The sequence below is a fragment of the Sceloporus occidentalis genome, unplaced genomic scaffold (assembly GCF_023333645.1).
Source record: "Sceloporus occidentalis isolate IW3139 unplaced genomic scaffold, rSceOcc1.0.p SCAF_60, whole genome shotgun sequence".
Classification (NCBI taxonomy): domain Eukaryota; kingdom Metazoa; phylum Chordata; class Lepidosauria; order Squamata; family Phrynosomatidae; genus Sceloporus; species Sceloporus occidentalis.
The window spans coordinates 3,404,498-3,427,868 of NW_028317040.1; the positions used below are offsets into that span (position 1 = coordinate 3,404,498).

Consider the following 23,371-nt stretch of genomic DNA (forward strand, 5'->3'; position numbering starts at 1 on the left):
CTCGGAGGGTGACTTCTTGTTTTTTGTACATTTCCGTTGATGAACAGGTCACTGAAGAACTCTTTATATATATCTTATCATATCCCCTCTAAGTTGCCGTTTTTCTAGTTTATATAATTTTAACTTTTTTAGTCTCTCTTCATAACTAATATCTTCCAATCCCCTTGTTAATTTTGTAGCCCTCCTTTGCACTTTTTCTAGTTCCATAATGTCCTTTTTAAGGACCAGTGCCCAGAATTGTACCGCATATTCAAAGTGAGGTCTTACCATTGACCTTTAAAGAGGCAAAATGATATCCTCCCGTGAATCAATACCCTGTTTTATGCATGCCAAAACCTTATTGGCCCTTGCAGCTGCTTGCTGGCATTGTGCACTATTGCCAAGTCTGTTGTCTACCATTATTCCCAAGTCCTTCTTATTGGTAGTTTTCACCAGGGATATTCAATTCATAGTGTAGATTGCATTGTTATTATTTTTACCATAATGCATAACTTTGCATTTATCTATGTTGAACCTCATCTGCCCACTCAGTCCTCAACTATGTCTAAATCCTCCTACAAAGAAGAAACATCAAGATTAGTCTGAATTACCTTGCCTAATTTTGTGTCATCAGCAAAAACTGTGACATGGCTCTCAAGTTATCATTGCCTTTCCATTACGACAGAGCCTGTCCACTTTGCTCTTGAGATAACAGCTCATACAATGTTGTTTAACAACCTATTTTGACTTGGATTTTTTCTTGCACAAAATCAAAACTGGTAAATGATATTTCAAATATCTTAAACATTTACTGCAAAATAGCAATACACAATTACATGAACACGTTAAAACTTACTGGTAAAAAGGAGAAGACAGACGTGCTCAAGCAAGCTTACAACCCATTTGGAGTTTGAGGTGGAATTATATAAATGTTAACATTCAACAGTTGACAGTCACCTAATTTAGCAATCCTACATTAATAACAGAATGTAAACTGAGTAATTTACACATTTACACATTTGTAATAGTCAATCTACTAAAAAGATGTACATCCTTTTACTTACACAATAATAATAATTTTGTAATAAGCAAGTCAGACTCTATGGCTGATATTTGACATGGTCTGTTCTGGAAGTATAATGAGGTATAGTGTGCGGCCTTGTTTATCTTGGCAGTCGAAGTACATAGGGTGTGACATTGGGCATCGGACATGTTTGCACGGGGTGTCCTATGGCCAGTCTAGGCCTGACATAACATGCAAAAATATAATAACATAAATTAAAAGAAAGTAAATAAAAAGGCAATAGATAATGTACATTGTACACAAGTATGGATAATTAAATGTAAAGAAGGAGGTTAAACAAGAGTAATTAATATCAACATACGCAATGCAGTGTTGCCTTCTGTTACCTTATAGGATCTACTTGTTTGGTAAAAGGGTTTTATTATTTCTTAGCATATCTGCAGAAAAACACATTCAAGCGCCTTCATATTATATATTATATTATACTATATATATTCATAATATGATATATTTTAGAAAGTCTTACAATAACTTCCAAATCTTAAAATTTGTGATTAACTTAATAAGTAATGTAGTCCAAAAATCACGAAAACCTTCAGCCGTTGCTCTCTTGCACCTCTGTTTCCTCGTATGGATTTCCCTCCTTGACATTTCAGGTATAAAGGCCCATTGGAGATGTTTTTTCTTCTACCTCAGGAAGTGATACTGGGTCGTGTGGAGACATTCAGTCGGCTTCCTGTGTATAGAGGAAACTCAGGAAGGGGAGTAATCAGGGATGGGTAAATTTAGAACATCCGATTTCAAAAGTAATTTGACAAACATTACCAGACAAAAAAGGAATCGCATTATTGTACGTTTATATTGTAGTAAACAGGACAGAATACTACAAAGCACTACGTGTATGATAATAAATACAGTTTTAACTTTTAAACCATGGGTAGTCATTCATGGACGTGGCATTCCATTCTGTACTTCAGTTTCTAAAGGATCTGTCTCGTGATTGCACCAGAAGTAGAAAATTCCCATTTAACCGTTATAAATATCACCATATAAGCCATATTTATAAAGAGTACAGCCTTAGTGAAATAAGCAGTATATTTACATACATATTGGATGTAAATATTGGTTGATAATACAAGCTACACATTTTCGGTAACATGGCATAGATGTTTCAGGCCACCTTTTGATACAATTTTTCTAAGAATAATGTTGAAGGGTGCTTCAGGACTCACTGACACATGTTTTGTAGGTTTTTGCTCAATGCATGATGCCCTGTCCCTTAAATGGACTCACGCAGACAAGATAGCTTAATAAGCTTATAATGGAAAGAGTATGTAGATTTCCTAAATAGTTGAATATAACATTGCAATCACAACATGAACGAAATATTTTCCAGTTTTGAAGAGGCATGTTTTCAGAGAGGATGTTAAGAGACTCTGGACAATATGTTGGCACCTTAAGGTGGATTCCACGCATAGTGTATGACTCAGGAGAAATCTTACTGACGTTACTAATAGGAGGTTAAAGAGTGTTGGGGATCAGTTTTTAGAATTTTGTTTTTCATTTGTAAATTGTGAAATGTGTATATTTTTAGCCGTGTCAGATAGACCATAACGCAAGTACCGCACAAAAAGTAAATTCCCCAGTCATGCCTATTAGAGAATGGTAGATGTGTTGTGTCCAGACACTGGCTTCGGTTGTTGTAGCTGTATCACAAGTACCCTACAGCTCAGAATGAAATTGATGAGAACTGTCGTGCTGACAGCTTTTGCTGAGTGACAGCTCCTTAGGGAGGAACAGGGTATTAGTTTTGGACGAAAACCTGGATTAGTAGTGTAAGGCTGCAGAGAGCCTCCCTATTTTCCCAATACACTAGTGCAAGCATAAATAAGGGAGGAAGTATGGAATCAATTAAAGTGAGGGAGGTTAATGAGAGTGCTATGTGCTGTCACTTATAGACCTTTGCTTGTGTGTTTGGGATAGAAGTGGAGGGAATTTCTCTCTCTTTATTTTAATAATGATACTTTGATCAAAAATAATTTTTCACACATATCCTACATTATATACTAGAGATTGTTTTGATGTTATTTGATTAGGCATCAAATAACATCAAAACAATATCTAGTATATAATGTAGGTTATGTGTGAAATTTTTTTTTTGATCAAAGTATTATGCGGTGTCTTATCACCATAGCAACCCATGCAATAGCTAGACTACAAGAACACAACATTGGTTACTATGGTGATAATGTCACTTTTCAAACACCAGAATCACTTTTTACACATACTGGTAAATCCGATTAAATGAAAACACAGGCTGTTCATCTTTTTTTTTTGAACAGGACACAAGTTGTTCTGGCCTGTGCAATTCATAAGGGGTAATTTATGAAAAACAGTCAAAAGCCTTCTACAAGAAGAATTACTTTTTATATCAACTGTTAATATGACTTTATTATTGGGGGATGGCTTATGAAGGGGTAAGGTGGTTATTGCTTCTGAAGTCTTATCAATAAACTTCACAGCATACTGCATAATTATACTGTAAAGATATAAATATGTATAGTATGGTTCCTTGCTATAGGAAGTAGGAGAATGATGAAAGGGTGCCGGTGTAGGCTGCCTACTCTCCCAAACCTCTTCTTTTGACCTCACACAACATTCTAACTCCCCTACCCACAATGGTAGTCACACCCTGGGCCTTATTTTTTCTACCATGTGCTCTCTCACTAACTTCCCTTATTCCCCTTTCTGATCACTACTTCATATCCTGCTCTCTAACATTGCCCCTTACTTATTCCCTTTCCTCCCAACAACATTGCCTAACCAGAGACCTTAGCTAAAACACGCCATGTCCTAACCTTGCTACCTCTCTCTAAAACTTCACCTTCACCTCTGCTCTTGAGGATGGTAGCCTTAACTACTGTTCTCTCTTTACGTCTCTCATGTTTCCAACCCTGAGACACGTCACTAAACTGACACTTTCAACATTGTTCCCGCATTCCTGAATGTAGTTTGCAGAAGTCTCATTCTAAGTCTGATTTCTTGCAATATAAATTCATGCTATGTTCCTAATACGCTGGTCTCACCCTTGCTAAGGAAACCTACTACACCTCCCTTATCTCTTCCCTGTCTCATAACCCTAAACTTGTCTTTAGTATTTTAAATTTTTTGCCTAATCACAACTAACCCTTCCACTAACCATACTGCCTCTGACTTTGCCACTTTGCTGCTAGTATAATTAATAAAATTGAATTTATCAGATGTGAAATATCTTCACTCCCCCTGCTGCCCTTGCCCTCCCTCTGACTCTGTACTTTCCCATACACTGAACTCTTCTTCCTCTTGTACATTAAACCAATTCTCTCTTGTCACTGAAGACGAGGTTCATGCTATTCTTTCCTCTTGTCCAAGCACATGTCCCCTCGATCCAATCCCATCTTACCCAGTTTCTTTTTTCTATTCTTGTCTCTACATTATCTCATATCTTCGACCTCTCCATCTCTACTGGATCTGCCCCATCCTCCTCCCCTGTACCCAACTGCTCTGTCCAACGACTCTGTCGCATCTCTCTGCTTCTCTCTACTTCTTGTTTACCTGGGATTGAACCCTAGATCAGGCCTGAAAGCAAGTCAGAATGAAGGACTTGAGTCCTCAAAAAAGTATACTATTTGCTGCATAGATATGACACATTATCTGCATATATGACTTGTACTAGCACTTACCTTGTCAAGCAGAACCTACAATTATAACTGTCTTTTGTAATCTTGGTATAATGAGTTTTCTGTTTCCTTCTTGCACAGTTTAGTGGAGCAGAAGTACAAGAATCAGGAATGACATGGAACCCCAAAAGAGGCTTCATCATATCTCAACCCTCATATGGACTAAGTGAATTGCTAAAATGTGTTACAGTGGTGAATGAAAAGGATTTTTTCTCCATATACATGCGAAATTGGGGTAAGCAACAATAACTTTATTATTTATTTTGTAGACAAAGCATTGAATATGATTTTATTTCTTGCAGATTGCTAGATCCCATAACAAACAGAAAAAAACATATACCTATATACTTAGGGACTGTCTGGTGTTTTCCCCGCAATCTCCAGGTGAAGCGCCACTTCTCTTGGTCATGGTAGCAGCGTTAAGGCATGCCCACTCCATGCCCTTTCCTCTCCCACCCCCATACAAATTTAAGCTACCTTAGACAATGAGCCCCACCAATCTCTTGGTTAGCCCTGCCCATCACTGAGAGACTCCCGCTGAAAAGTGAGGACTCTTGGTAGCCTTTTTATTAAGTTAGTTAATTAAAGTATTATTAATATTAACATTTTAATTAAATGTTTCAAGTTGTAGATGGGACATGCGAGTTGTCGATCATTTCTCATGTCCATGATGCTATGTAATCGAATTCTATGTAATCGAAAACTTGTATATTAGTACATTTATTAATGTAAGGGTATGCAATCTTAGTCAAGTCTTAACTTGTTAGTGAATAGACCCATATGGAAAATTATCTAAACTAATTGGACATTTGCCACAGATTCCTGTGAATTATTCTGTAACATGATAACCAGAGATAATTATCGGGAAAAAAAGCTTATAATGTGCTTGATAATGTGGTGCATTAACTAATATGTATTTAATATTCTCCCTACAAGCAATTCGCATTCTTAAAACATTTTGCTTTCTTTGAAACTGGTAATTTCAAATGAGTTAATGGCATCTATTTATACAAAATATTTAAGAGACAGCAAGCAGTGAAATGGGACTAAAAAGTTTCTAGCCTGTTATTATACAAAATGTTATTGCCAAAAGCAATGATTGACATTCTGATTCCCAGCTGCTGTGTAGTACAACCCCTATCATTCTGAGTTAAATATAAATTTGAACACAATGTGAGTTGTGGTCCCCCATAACTGGTGTGTCCTTCTGACTTGAGAAACATGAGTTTAGGCAGAACAGTGATTATTCCATGAAGTGGTCTTATTATTATTATTATTATTATTTTTATTTTTTATGCGCCAACAATTTATGCAGCTCTTACATTTCTATAACTAGCACTAGCCAGAAAAGGTTGAACACTCAAACTGCTGAATTATCACATAATCTTAATTCACAGGATTTTAGTCCAGGACTACTGTCTATCCCTTTCATTAGGGAGGTCAGTGAAAGTGTCTTTAGGAAATACCCAAGTCGAATAATTAGAAATGACAGCATTAAGTCATCAATGTGAATTATGAATCAAGTAATCTCAACACAATTAGCTGTCCAGCCATGATATATAGCCTGTCTATTTCTAAAGCCTGATATTCATGTCACACATGTTGCTTCCTTAACATTGCAGTCCGAACGAATACAGTGATTGAGGATGTGACAGCAAGTAATGTTAAAGTGTTGGTTGGGGACCCATTGACACTGAACTGCTATGGAAAGAGCACCTTCAATAATAGGGTGAACTTGGAATGGGTACACAAAGGGAAGGTGAGTAAAGACACATTATAGAAAATCAAAACAAAAGTCCTTAACATGCAGAAAATGTGATACATGTGGAGGCATTGAGTTGGTTTTGAAAGTGTACATTAGATTCACAATTTTATTCTTCAAGCTTCTCTTTCGATTTTCTTGGTTCTCTAATTAGGACGCCTGAAAAACTGATTGATCTGCTTGCTATTTTCATACCTTGCAACTCTCTGTGTTTGTCCAGGATGCTCCAAGATTTAGTGGTTATTTTTAGGCCTCCAGAGAGCCCTTAAAGTCTGGTTGGGTCTGGCTGTGGCAACTTCCTTCCCAACTCCTACCTACCTTTCTAGTCCAGCCCCACCCCAGTTCATGGCTAGACTCACCTGTTATTCACAGGTCATTTTTTACATATATATTTGATCCTTTGGTTCCATACAACAGAAACTATTATTTGAAGCATATAATAAAAATAATAAAATTAGATTTTACACACAGTAAGAGACTTGGCTACTCCATAGACTTTACTGTCAAAGCCAGAAGCTGAGAACTTTGTTAACATTATGGATTTTTTAAGAGATTGACTAGAGCAGCAGGTCAACTGAGTGCAGATCACACACATATGGTGCAAGTTTGTTGTGGTCCTTCTGCTCAAGTAACTATACCTTTATTCCAGTTAAAATGTTTAGATGATAGTTTGAACCATTACTTCAGAGTTTATGAAACATGGTTTCTAGGTTTTCCCAATTATAGAATGAATGTTATGGAAATGGTGTATACTCACAAGGTGCGAATGAAGTACTGTGGTTACTGAAAAAATGAAAATCAGTTAAGCATTCTAGTTGAAAAAGATGAAAACCAGACACTTCCTGTATCTATTATTGCTTGGCTGCTCTACACTTTGTTATGATCTGTGTATCCAGAATATCAACTTATTTTTATATAACATTCTGAGATTCCTCTGTGATGTGGACATTATAAACTAATCTGCAGGGCAGAGACATCAAGCACCATATGAGATAATATTACGCAGTGGAAACAGACCTACTGAATAATACAATATATACTCGATATTAAATTTTATTTTGTCAACCCAGTGCTATATTTATGGGGGCCCTTGCCATTAGTTCTCATGGAAATTATAAAATGGAGGTGTGGACATACAGCATTTGTACAACTCCCCTGTTTTCAGGTGAGATCTGAGCCCACTGACAGCTCTGGTGGATCAGGACACAAATAGCAGATTAACATGTTCAAGTTTTTAGTATCAACCGTGTGCAGGTTTGTTTGACAATACAGCTGTATTGGCTATACCCCATGATGGCAGCCCTGAGTTTCATTATGCCACAATATATTCAATTTACTCTCATCTGACAAAACAGTGTTATTTGAATGTTTATTGGAACTTCCCTTTTAAACCTTCTACGTCAATAAAAATTAATGTATTTAAAAAGCTATCGAACATATCTAACTGTGCAGTCAGAGAAGCTCCATGGTGCTATTTGTAATAGGATGGGTTCTTTTTTTGTTTACGTTCCTTAGGGTGTACTTTCTAAACTAATACCGGATGAGACTGATCCTAAGTACAAGGCAAACCAAAAGCTTTATATTAAGCATGTTAAGATGGAAAACCAGGGTGTGTACACTTGCAGAGATTCTTTCGACCATACTGTGTCTAAGGATATTACCATAACAGTTTTTGGTGAGTACCTGAGTCCCTCAACATTTTGATCAATGCACTTTAGCCTTCAGAAAAGTTACAGTTCTTAACTCTATATATTTTAAATACTTTGGTACCACGGGTTTACTAAAGGCAGTGGTTTCAATCTATGTACACAGAGGAAAAAGACATTGACCAGAAGTCCCCATTTTCTTGGGACATTTCCCAGACAGCTGATGTTTGGACTGGCCATTAAACATGAGGCAAAAAGCCCAGGGCCCAGCTACACTAATGGTCAAATGCATGATGTCAAACATATTTGCACAGTTATGTCATATTGTCAATGCCCTGGCTGTTGGCTTAAACAATGATGAAAATGCTATCAGCTCAGATGGTTTGATGGGTATGAGTGCATTAAAATGTTTTATAACCCTAAGAGTCACAATAACATTGAGGTAAACAGCAAAGCAAATAAAAATGTAAAAACAATTTGCTATTTAAAATGATCTCCAAATAGTATTTTTGCTTACAATGTAATTTGGTGGCCATGTCTTGTCTAAGTCATTATCGTCTGTATCACATTTGTCAAATCAAATTAAAAAACCTTACAAATGTATCATCTTTACCAGATTTTTTTTATTTCCAAATCTTTCCAAATTTTACGGTAAGGCCTGTAAATGGGTTTGCACTAAATGTTGGCCTCCTACTAAAATAGCATTTTTGAACTTGCAGCATTTGTTGTGAAGGAAATGGGATAAACTAGATTTCAATGTCTCCTGTTAACAACTGAACGGCCTATTCCTGTTTTTCTTCATTTTTCCAGCGGCTCAAATAACCACCTAGACTACATGACATTCTATCAGAATGAATGGCGCCCTCCATTTTTACACATCCTAGAAAATAAAATAAATACGTTTGGAATTTTCTGTCTGGAAGATAAGAATCACATTAAAAGCATAAGAGTGGTTTCCTAACAGGTCACATCACCAAAATGTTTATTTTACAATGATGTAGGGAGACTGTAACTTTAAAAACAACAGTCCCTCAATTTTTTGTGGCAATTTGTTTCTATCCATTTTCTGATTTTATTTTATCACTTCCTTTCCCATTCCCTCCATATTTTACACAATTGTGGGTTGGCAGGAGAAAAGTATATAACCTTCATTAATGTCCGTAGGTAGCAGACCAGTAAGCACTGAAGAAATACAGCCTTCTCTTATGAAAACAGGAGTATTATCCAGCGGAAAGCAGATGAAAGCGATTGCCTGAGAAATCAGGTTCTAGTTTCACTGATTTATTTTAGCAAGCAACAGCATCTGCTCACATTATTATCAAAAATGAATGTGTGCTTTTGCCCTCTTCATGCTCAGCACCCTAGGCTGTCACCACACATGGCTTTAAAAAAACAGAACACTTATTTATTTTTGATTTTGTAATTAGAAAATGCAGAAATATAGATAAGTCATGTGTGATCATAATAATATTTAACTAATACCGTCTGGAAGTTCCAGACACTTGAATCTTTGTACGGTTAGGAGTTGCAGTATTTTCTATAGGGCTGTTGGTTCTGAACTTAATGTTTTGCTGCACTTGTGGCTTCCAATTACATATCTGCTCAAAGAGTTATTTAAAAAAAAATTAAATTAGATTTTTATGATTTTCTTAGAAAAGCCTTTCATAAACATTATACCTCCAAAGAGGCATGTGCATGACGTTACTGAAGGACGCAAAGAATTCAAACTGTCTGCTCGAGTCCACGCATTCCCACTGCCTACAGCTTCCTGGTAAGTCAGTTTTCTATACTGAAATTGTAAAATCAGTGATTTAAGAATGGGGGGGGAAGAAGGTATCATTGAATGTTACGAATACATCTTTTCCATGCCCCTCTTCTATCTTGAACAGGTTCAAAGATGAGGAGCTAATAGGAATGAACCATACATGTTACAAACCTGACCCAGATAGGTTCAGTCTCACCATTAAGAACCCAAGAGAAAAGGATTCTGGAATTTATACCATGGTCTTAACCAATGATCGACATGGAATAACAACTAGCTTTAACTTCACAGTGGTTGTGAATGGTAAATGGTGATTTTATATATATTTTTAAAAATTGTATTGCCACGTAATAGTAGTAGAAAAAAATAACAAAGAAAACTCCACACTTGCTTTTCTTCTGATATTTAATAAAGCAGAATCGTGCTTACAAGAACAATAAGGATACTAGTTGAAGAATGCTTAATGCATTTTGCGTCCGTGCTGGCACTTACTTATCAGCTCATGAGTGAGCGCCAGCACTGGTGTAAAATGCGTCAGCCAGTCTCCTTGTTCCTGTAAGCACGATTCTACTTCATGAACTATCTGACCAAAAGCTAGTGCAGAGTCTTCTGCTTTTTTAAGTTGACTTTCGGTTGGTGCTACCTTGGAGGATCAAAAAGGCTTCTGAATCCAATTGCATTTAATTGTCACCTTAATGTTTGTTAACCAGCAACGATCCAAGATGACACAGAACACAGAAACTTATTATATGTTGTAGCTATTTGCTCTATATGTATTTAATATCGCTAAAAAGCAGGTAGATTGTGATCAGAGTACATTAGCCATTAGAACAGTGTATTCACTACACATAACACTACACTCAGAGCAGATGATTCTACATAATGAAAGGATGTTTCAAAATAAGGGGCTAGAGTGTTCCTTTAACTATACAAAACATAACCTATTGGCATAGCTCTACCCACTAACAATGTCAATATTTAAAAAGATCTCTGCAGGGTTAAAAGAATATAGGTTTACGTCCAAATTACTACTCTGAATGTTTTTATTCAGGCTTGACCTCTTGCTGCCTTTGAGGATATTCTTCTTTGAAGTTAGCCCTAGACATACTCTTTGCATATTCTTCCTGTCTATCTTTAGCGTACCCTCAGTACTAACTCTTAAAATGCAACATATGGTTATATTAAGTCACTGGAACATAAAATAACAAACACTAAATGTGTATGTATACGATAAGTTAAAATATTTATGAGGAGTGCAGTACTCCTGAATTTCTGTGCAGGGAATTGTGTATTCAGAAAACAATCATCTTTTTTTTCCTAAGTGGGTGATCCAGTGCTGATCGCTATATATACGGTATATATTGGTGACGTTACAGATAAGTCTGAGAATCTACAGTACCTGTTCTCTTTTAACTGCCACAGATGGGAAAGAGGGGAAAACAGGCTGTGGCTTAAACTGCCAAGTTCCTGACTCCCAAAAGCATTATAAAAACCTGCAAATTAACCTGTTTTGTATTATGCCTGGACCTCATCATGCTTTTCAGTTCCAGCAAATGTCTTCAGCATTTTACCCTTTGAGTGCCTGAGCTGGATGTTTTCTAACACAAAGCAAGTTCAAACATATGAGTCAAAAATGGCTCTCAATATGTTGTTACTCAATTTCCTCCCTCAATGGCCCCATGGCTTCATGGAAATCATGAAATAAGATGAGGTCAAGTAAGAAAGGAAGGAAAACATTCTTAACCTTTTTTGAAAGTGTTTTGAATAGATTATGTGAAATCTTAGAGGGATATAGTGTCGTAAATACAGTGGGTGCAGCCAGTTCCACCCTCTCTGCGTGTCCCGTGACCCTTGTATGTGGTGATGTGCTAAGGAGCAAAGAATTCTGTGCCTTCAGCATAGGTCTCTCTCCTTCTCATAGTCTTTGTGCTTGTATAGGAATGTCATTACCCAGTAGGGGTTGTTCAGCCCCCCATTCAGCATTGGTATCTTTATGGAGTGCATATCTGTGAAGATACAAATTAATTTCATATTTTACATCTATGTAAATTAAATAGCTGTGTTTTAGAGGACACCCTAAAAGCTTGTACTGTTTAGGAGTAGTTGTCAGGGAATACTTATCAGGTTCTCGTGAAAGCTTTTTTTTTGTATTTAGCTAAACTGGGTGTTATTATGTATTTATATTTTAGAAAGGTTGTACGACCTAGGATACATTTTCCAGAAAGATTCCAGAAAATTTAGAGGAACAGCCATGTTAGCCAGGAAATATAAAGCATGATGTAGTACGTGGTATTGTTTCTTTTTGGTACAAAAAATTTGTAATGTGATCATGAAAATATATTCACCTTAAACACAGGGGCTCCACCTAAAACTGTATAACCTTCCACCCTGAAAGGATGTTTCATTATTACAGGAGGATGTTTGTAAAGGAATCATTTTGTGATGATAAGAAAGTTTGCCAGCTTAGTCTGTTTGTGCGAACAAGACAGGACTATCTGCCTCTTCTATTTACTTCACATCTCCCTACGGGAGTCAAACCCTAGCTGTACTTGGAAAAGGAAACTGTTTACTTTCCACTTTGGAATATCTGTTTTTAGAAACAGACAAGTGGATGCATTTTATCAGTGAGGGATCATTGCAAAGGTTTCATTCACTTGACTGATGTGTCAGTTCAACTTGTCTACCTGCTGTTCCAGTATAATTTGGGATATTGTTCTCGTTTTGGCTCTCCAGCCAGTCATTCCTTGGATGGGTGGATTTGTTCCATGTGTTTGTCCATTTTCAAATATAACCAAAAGAACAAGTGGGTCTAAAAAATATGTTCAGATATATAAAAAGTAAAATATATAAAAAGATGAATGATAATTTAGATGATTAAAGGAATAAGATAAATAGAGGAGCAGAAGATATAACCTCACAACTAGTATGTCTTTGCTCATCTTCCTCTAACAATAGCAAAGACATGTAATTAACTTAATTGTTATGGGAGGTATAGTAAATAGAGTATGCTCTAGCAAGATTGGACAGTTTGTTAGCCCAAAAGAGAATTCATGGCTAAGTAATCAATTTAAACCTTGATTAATGAATCCAGTTGTGTGGCGATAAGAGCATAAGATATCTCCTGGTACCGTTGCACCATGACCTTAAACTTTGAATATAATTTTGATTAATAATTGGTGGGGCTGTATACAATCTTGATAGTGATAATATATTGTCAACTGTAAAACAGAACATTAGTTTTTTTAATTGTTTTTTCACTCCGATGAAAGGCTGGGATGGAAAAACTAGCACACGTTTTGCTGTTTTCTTGGTGGTGGAGTGCCAAAGAACAGGCGGTGAGCCTGAAGACACATAGCAATACTTTATGCCTGGTAATGGATACTCCCAATCCAAGTTTAAGGACAAATAATTGCAATCCATCTAGCTTCAATGGGTCTCAGATTCACAGTGCATACCCCATGCCTTGGAAAATATTAAATACATGATTTTAAAATCATCCAAAGCCTGCTGCTGCAGAGCTCCAATTAGCACTAAGGAATGCATAAGTTGTACTAACCAAAAGCAGAAGAGTCAAAATATGTGTGGTAACGCTTAACTGTTACCATGTTGATAAAACTAAGCACTTTGCAAAATGATAATCCTTTAATAATTCATTACAAAGATCCTATGGAATAATTATCCTCTTGGAAACAAATTAATTAAGCCCAATGTTTTATAATGAAATCCCTTACCAAGCAGTGGGCTGTTCTATAGAGGACTATGGAAGAAATCACCAGTCCACGAAGACTCTAACCTGTTATTGCTATTTGCTAAGGGTTTCGTTAGTTATATTAACATTACAAAACTAATATTGTTATTATTGTCTCAGTGATTTTACAGTAAATATTAGAAGATTGGAGAGTTTGGTTTTTCTGTCAGTATACCCATCCATTGGCCACGTCTGTAATTTTTTAAATAATATTTCAGTAGCTAAGAGTATACAGAAAACTTAGAGTAAAATTTTTCACCGTAGAGTGTGGGATTTTTGTTCTTGTCAATGAACAGGCACCATACAAGTGTGTAGGGATCAGATCTCAAAACCAGTAGCTCTATAATTTACCTAAAAACCTCTTGGGACTAGGAAGATGTCTCTTATTGCGTCAAACATGACACAGCGTGCAATCTCATAAATGTTTATGCTTGAAGTGGAGTCAAATGGTCTTGTCCAAGCCACAAAATGCCGCAAAAATAGCAAAACGCAGCTTGATTTGTGACACAGCATTTTGGACATATCCAAGTTCTGTGAAACACAAGTTATCACTGAATGTACCGCATGGAAATGACACATGGAAAAATAAAAACTAAGGGACAATCAAGCAGAACTTTATGTAAGATTTTCTTCTGGTTTTTGTCAAGTAACAAAAACCTACTTCATATACATTGCTAGGTATCCTTGTCTCAATATAATTATACCACAGAGAAGAATGGTGACAGTCGTCTTTTAAATTAGTTAGTAGCGTTGCAGCATCCAGACCTGTATTTTACACTTTGACGCCGAGAGCTTTCTGCAGACAGAGCTCTCAGCATTGAAAGGCAGATGTTCAAAATTCCTGGTGACACGCCTGTCCCGGCTGGCTTGTAACAACTTCAGCTTTTAACACATCTCACAAAGGGAACAAAAAAAATCAAAGAAACGTGCCATGTGCAGACACCTTCCAAAGTCCTAATTAACAAATAAATGGCAGCAATTTTCACTCTGGCCTCTCAAAACATGGGATGCCTAAAGGCAGATCTCTGAGCCCTGACCTCTCTCTGTCTCTCCCTTTGATGTACAGAGAGTTTGTATGGAAGAGAAAAAAAACATTATGGTTTCATTATTACAAACATATCTGTTCTTAAATTAAAACTATTCTTCACACAATACACACACAAAAATCCAAAGAATGCGACTGAGTTTATTTTTAAATTTCCTCCCTTTGGGATAATTGTCTGCCATAAGATAGAAAGCCACTAACTGACTATTATGCGACTACGTCTATTAGAGGGTCGTAAATGGTTATAACTTGATTGAATACAAAGTTGCACACTAGCAGAGGTTCAAAAATATGGTGGCAAAGTTATTAACCATAAGAGATTAGTTTTTAATCATAGACAGGGGGGATACTAAATTTGGACCAGAGCATAAACACAGATTTAGAATGTTTTCTAGTAATTATATATATATATATATATATATATATATATATATATATATATAATTACTAGTAGTAGGGAAAACATTCTAAATCTGTGTTGATGCTCTGGTCAATGATGTTGAGTTCCGGTGCGGGGAACTCTGATCTCTGACAGCCGGGGAAGGTATCCGCGACGGACGCAGACAAACCCCCGCTGCCAACTCCACCTCCTTCCGGCTGCAGCGGAAGGGGACGTCAACCCGCTGCCCCGGCAATACAGCAGGAAATTGGAAGCACCGGTAAGTGTGTGTGTGTGTGTGTGTGTGTTAAATGGGGACATAGGGCATTTCTGGAATGCCTTATACCCCTATATGCCACTCTGGCACTTAGGGAGTTAAAAGGCATATTATGGGGCAGAGTGGCATATAGGGAAGTATAAGGCATTTCAGGAGGCAGAGTGGCGTTAAGGGGGCATTTAATAGAGCACTCTGCCTCCTGAAATGCCTTATACCTCCCTATATGCCACTCTGCCCCATAATATGCATTTTAACCCCCTAAATGCCAGAATGGGATATAGGGGTATAAGGCATTTCTGGAGGCAGAGTGGCACATAGGGGGTCAAAAGGCATACCATGGGGCACAGTGGCATAGAGAGGGTTAAAATGCATATCATGGGCCACAGTGCCATATTGGTGTGGCAAGCCTGGGGGCAGATGTGCGTAACTGGGGGACAGGTTGGAAAATACAAGGAAATAAAAACAAAAAAAATATTTTTCTCAATCATAGCTTTTATTTAAAAAAATAGTTTACATGAATTAACATTTACTGGTAAAACTTTTTTCCTTTAGGGTCGTCTTATATTCAGGCTTTTCCTTTTTTTCCTAAGTTAATATTCAGATTTTGGGTGGTCGTCTTATAATCAGGGTTGTCTTATAATCGAGCAAATACGGTATATACATACATATATATACATACACTGTATATATACTTAAGCTATAAAAGCAGTATTTGATCTATGTGCGCACAGTCTGGTAGGTCATATACGTGTATCTGTCAGGTATATCTACAATCTCTCTACTTCTCAGTACGCTGACACAAAAGGGTTTATCTGACTTACAGATGCATTGCTTGGCCATCACTATTGAGTGGATAAACCATGCCGCAGGGCTGGTTTGAACTGTTGAACCTTTAATTGAAAGGTATTCTCCCTAAGGAAAACATGTAGTTATTAGGTTTTCAGCTGCATTTTGCTTTCAGTTGTCAGTAAGTTCTTATAGGGATAACTGAGGATCTTTTGGCTTAAGAACAGCTAATTTTGCTGATAATTTAAATAACATGTCTTGCATGGGATCTGTGGATTTAAAGTGATCATAGAGATATACTTTTTTGCTAAAATGGGCATTTCTGAAGGGCAATAGTTAAAATGTAGTTTATATATTCAGTGTAAGACAACTTTTGATAATTGTAGTGATAGCAAAGTTTCAAACCCATTGCTGAGGACTTTTCATCCCAGGAACACTTTAAGGCTGCCCATAAACATTGAAACTTGTTATTTTAGTAATGCAACTTTTTGTCTATTTACAAGAGTAAGTGGGTGTTTTTTGTCTCTTCCTTTTTCTCATGTTCTCTTGGTCTCCCAACTATTTGTTAGGTTTCTCCCATACAACGTGAGCAACTTTTTACCATAATTATTTGGAAAGAGAAGTAGCTTGCCCCCACGTTAAGACATCTAAAAAATATATTTTTCAGTTGAATAACATATTACATCCTGATTTTTGGCATATTTTGCTGAACTGGTTCCTTTTTCTTGTTTAGATGTTTTTTACTTACAATACCAAGGCTGACACTTTCTAATTCCAATCAAGATGTATATAATCTAGTATACAGGCTTTTTAACCCTTTCTAGCACCTTTTATACAATCCCTGTGACAGCATTAATCATTTGTGCCAGGGGACAAGATCATATCTCCTAAGTGCCCCCCTTTGCAGGGTAAGCCTGTCTTTGATGCCTAAATTCATGTCACACCTCGTGGCCATTTGAGTGCAAGAAAACTGTATGTATGTATGCATGTGTATGGTTGTTTTTATACCTATGCATCTACCTATATACAGGTATATTTTTATATAGATCTGTTTACTCTGTTATGGTGTATAGCCTAGAGAAACTAAAATAATAACAGTAATGCTACAGGATCCAAGTATGTATATAGGAGAGAAGGTCCCTACCCTGTAGAGCTTACAATCTATGTAGAAAATGGAAGGCTTCTCTACAAACAGATGGAGGACAAGAAAGACCAATCAATAACAATTTTGACAAGTTAAATCTGCAAAGTGTTCTCATCTTTAGTGTGTTTTAAATGCACTTTTTTTTTTAGAATGAAGCAACCAGTTTACCTTGGTGAATCACTTGATATGCCTCCAAAAGCATATTTTTAGTCCCATTAGAAATGTCTAGGCTATTGTACTCAGGGAGTTAATCAATTGCTGTCCAATCCTGATAGGGTTAAATGACAGTACAGGCGTGAGAGTGGAATGAAAACTGACGTAACGCAAACAAGCCATGTTTATTAAAGCATTCCACTGCAATACCATCTTCTATCCGCAGAATGGAATGAGGGATAAGAACAGCTTTCTCACTTTGCTTCTGCTTTTAGTTTCCAACTATTTGGAACAATCTCTAAAAAATGCTGGGGTCAAAATCAAGAGTCTCATTCCACCTAATATGCAATCCCAGATTTGGTCTTGTTTGCATCTCAGGGTCATTCTAGGGTCTGGGAAGAGGCACACTTTAGATTTTCGGTCATCTGCATGAGAAAGTGATTTTGGATTTAAAAGGCCCAGGTTTCTGTTGCTCAGTCCAAAATAAACTAGTTTCTCTGCTTCTTAGCCTACATATTTTTACATTGAGATCCAGAAATGCTTTTCTATTTTGGGTAAAGATAAAAAAAGAAGGAAATGAAAAACAAAAAAAATGCTATGAATGATTTCATATGTTTCTTTACCCGGAATACTGATTTTCAGCTCTAAAGTATTGCATTATAAATAGCAGATAATTTGCATGTTAAATCACATTGTCATCTTTCCCTACAATCCAGCTGGAGATTGATGGCATATGTCTTAGACTTTAGTAAGCATGAAACAGTGAGCAAAAAAGGGACCCAAACCTTATCATTGCTCTGTTATGGCCCAAAATAATGTGGTCTGTTGTTTTAAAAACTCAGCCCTGAATTAGGGGTTCAATGAGAAAAATTAAAACATTGTTTTAAAAAATGTAGTTGTTGGGAACTGCATAACCTATTATCCAGACAACCAGGATGCTGAAAGAGAATCATGACAAATATAGCAAGATTTTGTCAGCTGATGTATATATTTTAACATTTTTAAATATATGTATAAGCATAAAGCTATCCTGAATCTAAGACAATACCAAGGCATCCGAAGGGGGGGCAAGAGGGGTTAACACCTAGAAGTCAAGGAGGTGCAGCAGAAAAGCTTTTATTAAATTCTGCACAGCCCTGCTGTCAGGGTGATTTGGTCTGCTCCCTCTCTCCCTAGCTGGTTTCTCCCCTTCACTCTGGCAGCTGCTCCTTCACATGCACAGAGTACCTGCCTGGGCACAGACACAGTTTGTATGCTCCAGACGCAAGGTAGTTTCATTCAAACATGTATTGTGGCTAGAGTTAGTTAATATTCCTATTGTTGAGATTACATTTCCCATGACTCTCAGCTAGGATGACCCCACTATGTGTCACATACACATTTTTTTATAAAATGCATTTTATATTAATTATTAAGAAGCCTTGGGAACCATGTTGATTTCAGATTTAATAAAATATGTATATTATAATATACATACTATAATTACCAGATATGAGAAGTTTCAGATAGTTAATCTCTCTATTATCAGACATAGGTAGATTCAAAGAATTAACCCCTCTATTACAAGACATTACACACACAAACAAACAGAGCAACATATACACACACAGTCACACACACATACCTGGTGCTAGCTGCAGTTTACACTGAGCTCAGCGTGAAGAAGGGACTCAGGCTTCTGCAGAACATCTGATACTTTAGTAACTAGTTAAATATTGCAAACTGTATATTTAAATTTTAAGTCCCTCGTTTATACAATGTGCTGAAGGGGTATAATCTAGTCCTTGGATCACAACAATTAATTTTAATACAAATATGAAAAATAAATTGCATAGGCAAAAAGCTTTTGCTAGGTGAACTGGCTTTGCAAAATGAACAAGGCAGATTTAAGAGCTTTTTTTAAAATGATGTGTTTGTGCGATTGAGAAGACGTCTTGTTCACTCATTTGTTATGTAATCAGATCTATAGTGACTCATTATAGGAAGGGAATTTCTAAAGCCAAAAAGATTAAGAAAACAACATAGTATATAGGTCTGTATTTTTTTTGCCCAGATTATCTGTTTCCCTATTGAATTATTACTATGCGTCCATTCTTTCTAGACAATGAGTGAAATGGTAGCACTTCCTCTACATGGGTCTTCATTGAAGTGTGTTGTTTTTTTAATTACTGCAAGTAAGATGTTCATAGGAAACTGTTTCTCCCTTGACAACCATCAGATGGCTTGATATAACATTGCCAAAACGGCTGCTTATTCCTTGATGCCAAATGATTAATCCCAAATCTCCTGCTTCCTTCTCGGATCCCCATGTATGGTGCTAACTTTGATTATGATATATTATTACAGGATTTTCCATAAAAGCAATGGTCGGAAATTTCCTTCTTTACTAGAAGAGTCAGGAATAGATCTCTATCAAGAAAAGTGGATTACCTTGAGAGTGTTGAATTTGGATTGAATATTGAATTGTGTGGATAATATCATTCTGTTGGTTCAATTTCATGTTTCCATCTGTCCATATAGGATATAGTATATTTAGCATATGCCCTATAAGGTTTATTTCTCCATTTTTTACACTTGAGGATGTTGTTGTGATCTGTTTAAATTATGCAGGCAATATAGGCAAGAACAGACAGAATGAACAAATGTACAGTTTGGGCATTTTAATTGTGTAGAAGACAAGGAACAAAAATATCAGGACCAATTTCCAAACAAAATGAATATGATAATGACAACATTTAATACTTATGTGGTGAAAATATAAGACACCATTTGGTGAGGGTCCAAGCTACACGCTACGCCTCCACACCTGGAGATCAAAGAATATCCCTTGTGTCCAGCTCTCTTATGCAAAGCTTTGAGGGAGAACCTTGCAGAATTCCCAAGAATCATTATAATCCCTAATGCAAGCACCTGTTATACAATAAGATGCCCGTAACATGAAATTAACATCACCAAAATTCCCTCTGCTGTTTATTTACTAAAGAGGGCCACATCATTTTATCATATATTTTAATAATTTTTCTATGAAATGAGGTCTGCGTGTGAAAATAAATCCCAGTGCACAGGTATAATCATGGACCAATCTGAAAGAACATTCCACCACTTTTATCGCTTTGCACCATTATTGTTCTTTATACGCATGTGTAACTCGTGTGTTCCTTATGTCTTAATTTGTATTGTTTAGATAAACTAATCCAATAGCTTGATAGCATTCGCCATACCATTCTTCTCATTTCCTGTTTGAGCCTCTTTATTTTCTGCTGAAGACACCTGCTCGTCTAATAAACAGAGAGGATGAGTTCAAACATAGGAATGCTCTGAGATCATATTCTTTAGGGATGATCATTGAGAAACCCCAATGCTTATACTTTTTATGCAGAGGCTATAAGTTTGATGAGTTATCTTATAGTGACAGCCTAAGAAAATCATTGCCACATGTGTTGTGTTATTTTTCTGTTTTTCAAAAAGGTCAGATTACTGAATTGGATTATATGGTTGATAATGTAAATCCATGGTATTCTCCACTAATCTATATCACTTGTGTTATAACTAATTGGAAATGTTTTCTGTTAGAAACGGGCAGCCTATGGTACTAATTGCTTTACGCAGTATGAGGTATGACAAGCTTGGATCAATCTGACTGATAAAAAAAAAAGGGTCCTGATCTCAGTTCTACAGTTAATGTGTTTTAACACTGACTTCAGTGGATGCCTTCATTTTCTAGGACTAAGGTATCCTTAACTGATCCATGTTGAAGCAGGGTCTTCAACTGTAGCATGACATTGCTAACTGGAAGGATAGAGTATCATCAGATCAATGTAGAATGTTACTACTTTTTTTTCTTAAGCCCTAGAAGCAGGTGCTTCACTGGAAAGAATGTGTAGGGGTGCTCCATGTGCTCAAATGGAGACTAGAACCCAATATCTTCTGAGGAGGCACTCCCCATAGGAATATGCCTCTCCTTCCTTTCCTCCCAGATATTAGCCTGAAGGAGGACAGGATCTTCTTTGTCCTCCTCATAGTGCCACTATAACCTCCAGGAAGAGGCAGGAGCCACAAGGCATGTCTTCTTAGCAAAAATAACTGTGATTTCTCTTAATTTTATTCTAGTTAAGCCCAGCATTTTGGAGAAGGAAACTGACTTTAAATGGGTCGAACCTGTGGTTATGGGACAGAAGCAGAGCTTCCACTGTACGGCCTTTGGAAATCCTCATCCAACAATCCACTGGGAGTGGCAGCCATGTCTACATGTAAATACAACGTAAGTGAAAGACCCACTATACATTTCATAGCTTCCCGAATATACAGGAGGACCTTCAGAGAAAAAACAGACACTAAAATCAAGTTATAGTTTCTTTGTGTAAACATTTCCCTCATTTCCTTCTTCCTGCACCATGCAATCAAAAGGTCTATTGGGAAGAACATTCCCCTTTAACTCCAATTATTCTGAAAAAGCTTAAAACAACATCTATTAAACCAATAAGTATGTCATTATGACGACTATCATTAGCGTTTGTAAAACTGTGGATGGCTACACTCTATACAGTTCATGTAACATTATAACCAACATCTTTGTTATTTTTTGCTAATATGATATGAACTTAACTTTTATGCATTGACAGCAGCTGTGTATTAATCTATTTTTCTTACATATGAATAAGAGAACTTTGAGATTGTAACTCTAATATATATATATATATTTTTTTTTTCTTTCTCTATTTCTTTCCGAGTATGCCACAAAATATGATCCACTAAAAGTATGAAAACACATATTCAAAATCAGTCCATATTTTGTAGGCAAACATGTAGGCTGGGAATCATCTGAGTTGCTGTGTCATGCCTTAAGTTGTGTAGCACTTTGTACAAAAAGAACACTGTGATATCCTTGTACACACTGCCTTATGTTGGTACCAAAAGCTTAGAAACTTGCTAATATCTTAGGTGTCCTGATGTTTGGTAATGGCTCTGGACCGGCAGTATAGATGAGGACAAAACCCAGGAAGCCTCCAAGCATCTCACTGCATCTACCAAAACAGTCGTCTTCCACTGTGTTAAAATAGGATTAAAGGATTTTAGCTTCCTTGTACCCACTTGGAGTCCTGTTTTATAACCCATTAACCAAAAATAAATCACTACTATCATAATAAACATTCTAGGCTGTTTATGCTGGAATAACAAGTGTAAGCACTTTTTTCATTTATGTACTTCCATGTTGAAAAAAATAATCACCCATGTAATGAAATATAAAAGCAGAGATGAACTACTGACTGGTAGTTAGTAGTATTATTTACATATACAGACTGTTACATTGAGCAAAGAGTGGGCAGTAAAAGCTCACAGGGACAGATTCAGCTAACAGAAAACATATGAACAGTTTGGGAAGAAGCTGACTCGAATTTGACCGACCTACTTATACTTACTTCGGACTCTTTCTAAAAATCACAAAATACTGTTTAACCACTGGAACTCTCTCACCCTTTTCATTAAAGTCAGAAATACTGTTACACCAAAAACTACTCAAATGCCACTTGTTCTTATGGCTCTATTAGTAACAACTTCTTCTAGTGAGGTGGTAAAGGTAATGCAATATGCCCACCAAATTCTATGATTATACTAATGCTGTCTGTACAGTAGACTCAGTCTGCCAGCGTGTGGCTTGTGAGGACACCTCTGTTTTGTTTTATCCCACATCATCCCTTAGTCTCCAATCCCCCTTGCTGTCATCTGCAAAATAGTGTGGACTTCATGCATGCTGAGGTTAAAGATGGTGCCCAGGGAAAGGCAGCGATGTCCTCCCCTACCTGCCAACCTGACCATGAAACAAACTTGGTAGTTAACCTGGTTTGGCTTCGTAGAAAATCACCAGATCATAGCTCCTGAAGCAGAGCAGTGTCCCCGAAGGAGTTGCCATCACAAACCCTGTCTAGTTACTTCCTACACTGTTCCA

At 36.8% G+C, this 23,371-nt stretch overlaps 1 protein-coding gene across 1 annotated transcript in view; it reads left to right on the top strand.

Moving 5' to 3' along the window:
* The window catches only part of LOC149287489 (vascular endothelial growth factor receptor kdr-like), an 84,949-nt gene that overhangs the window by 22,245 nt on the left and 39,333 nt on the right, over positions 1-23,371 (top strand). The window contains exons 5-10 of the mRNA XM_089492831.1: positions 4,804-4,957; positions 6,345-6,481; positions 8,000-8,159; positions 9,784-9,901; positions 10,020-10,195; positions 21,535-21,685. Coding sequence (XP_089348957.1) covers positions 4,804-4,957; positions 6,345-6,481; positions 8,000-8,159; positions 9,784-9,901; positions 10,020-10,195; positions 21,535-21,685 — 896 coding nt within the window. The remainder of the gene's footprint in view (positions 1-4,803; positions 4,958-6,344; positions 6,482-7,999; positions 8,160-9,783; positions 9,902-10,019; positions 10,196-21,534; positions 21,686-23,371) is intronic.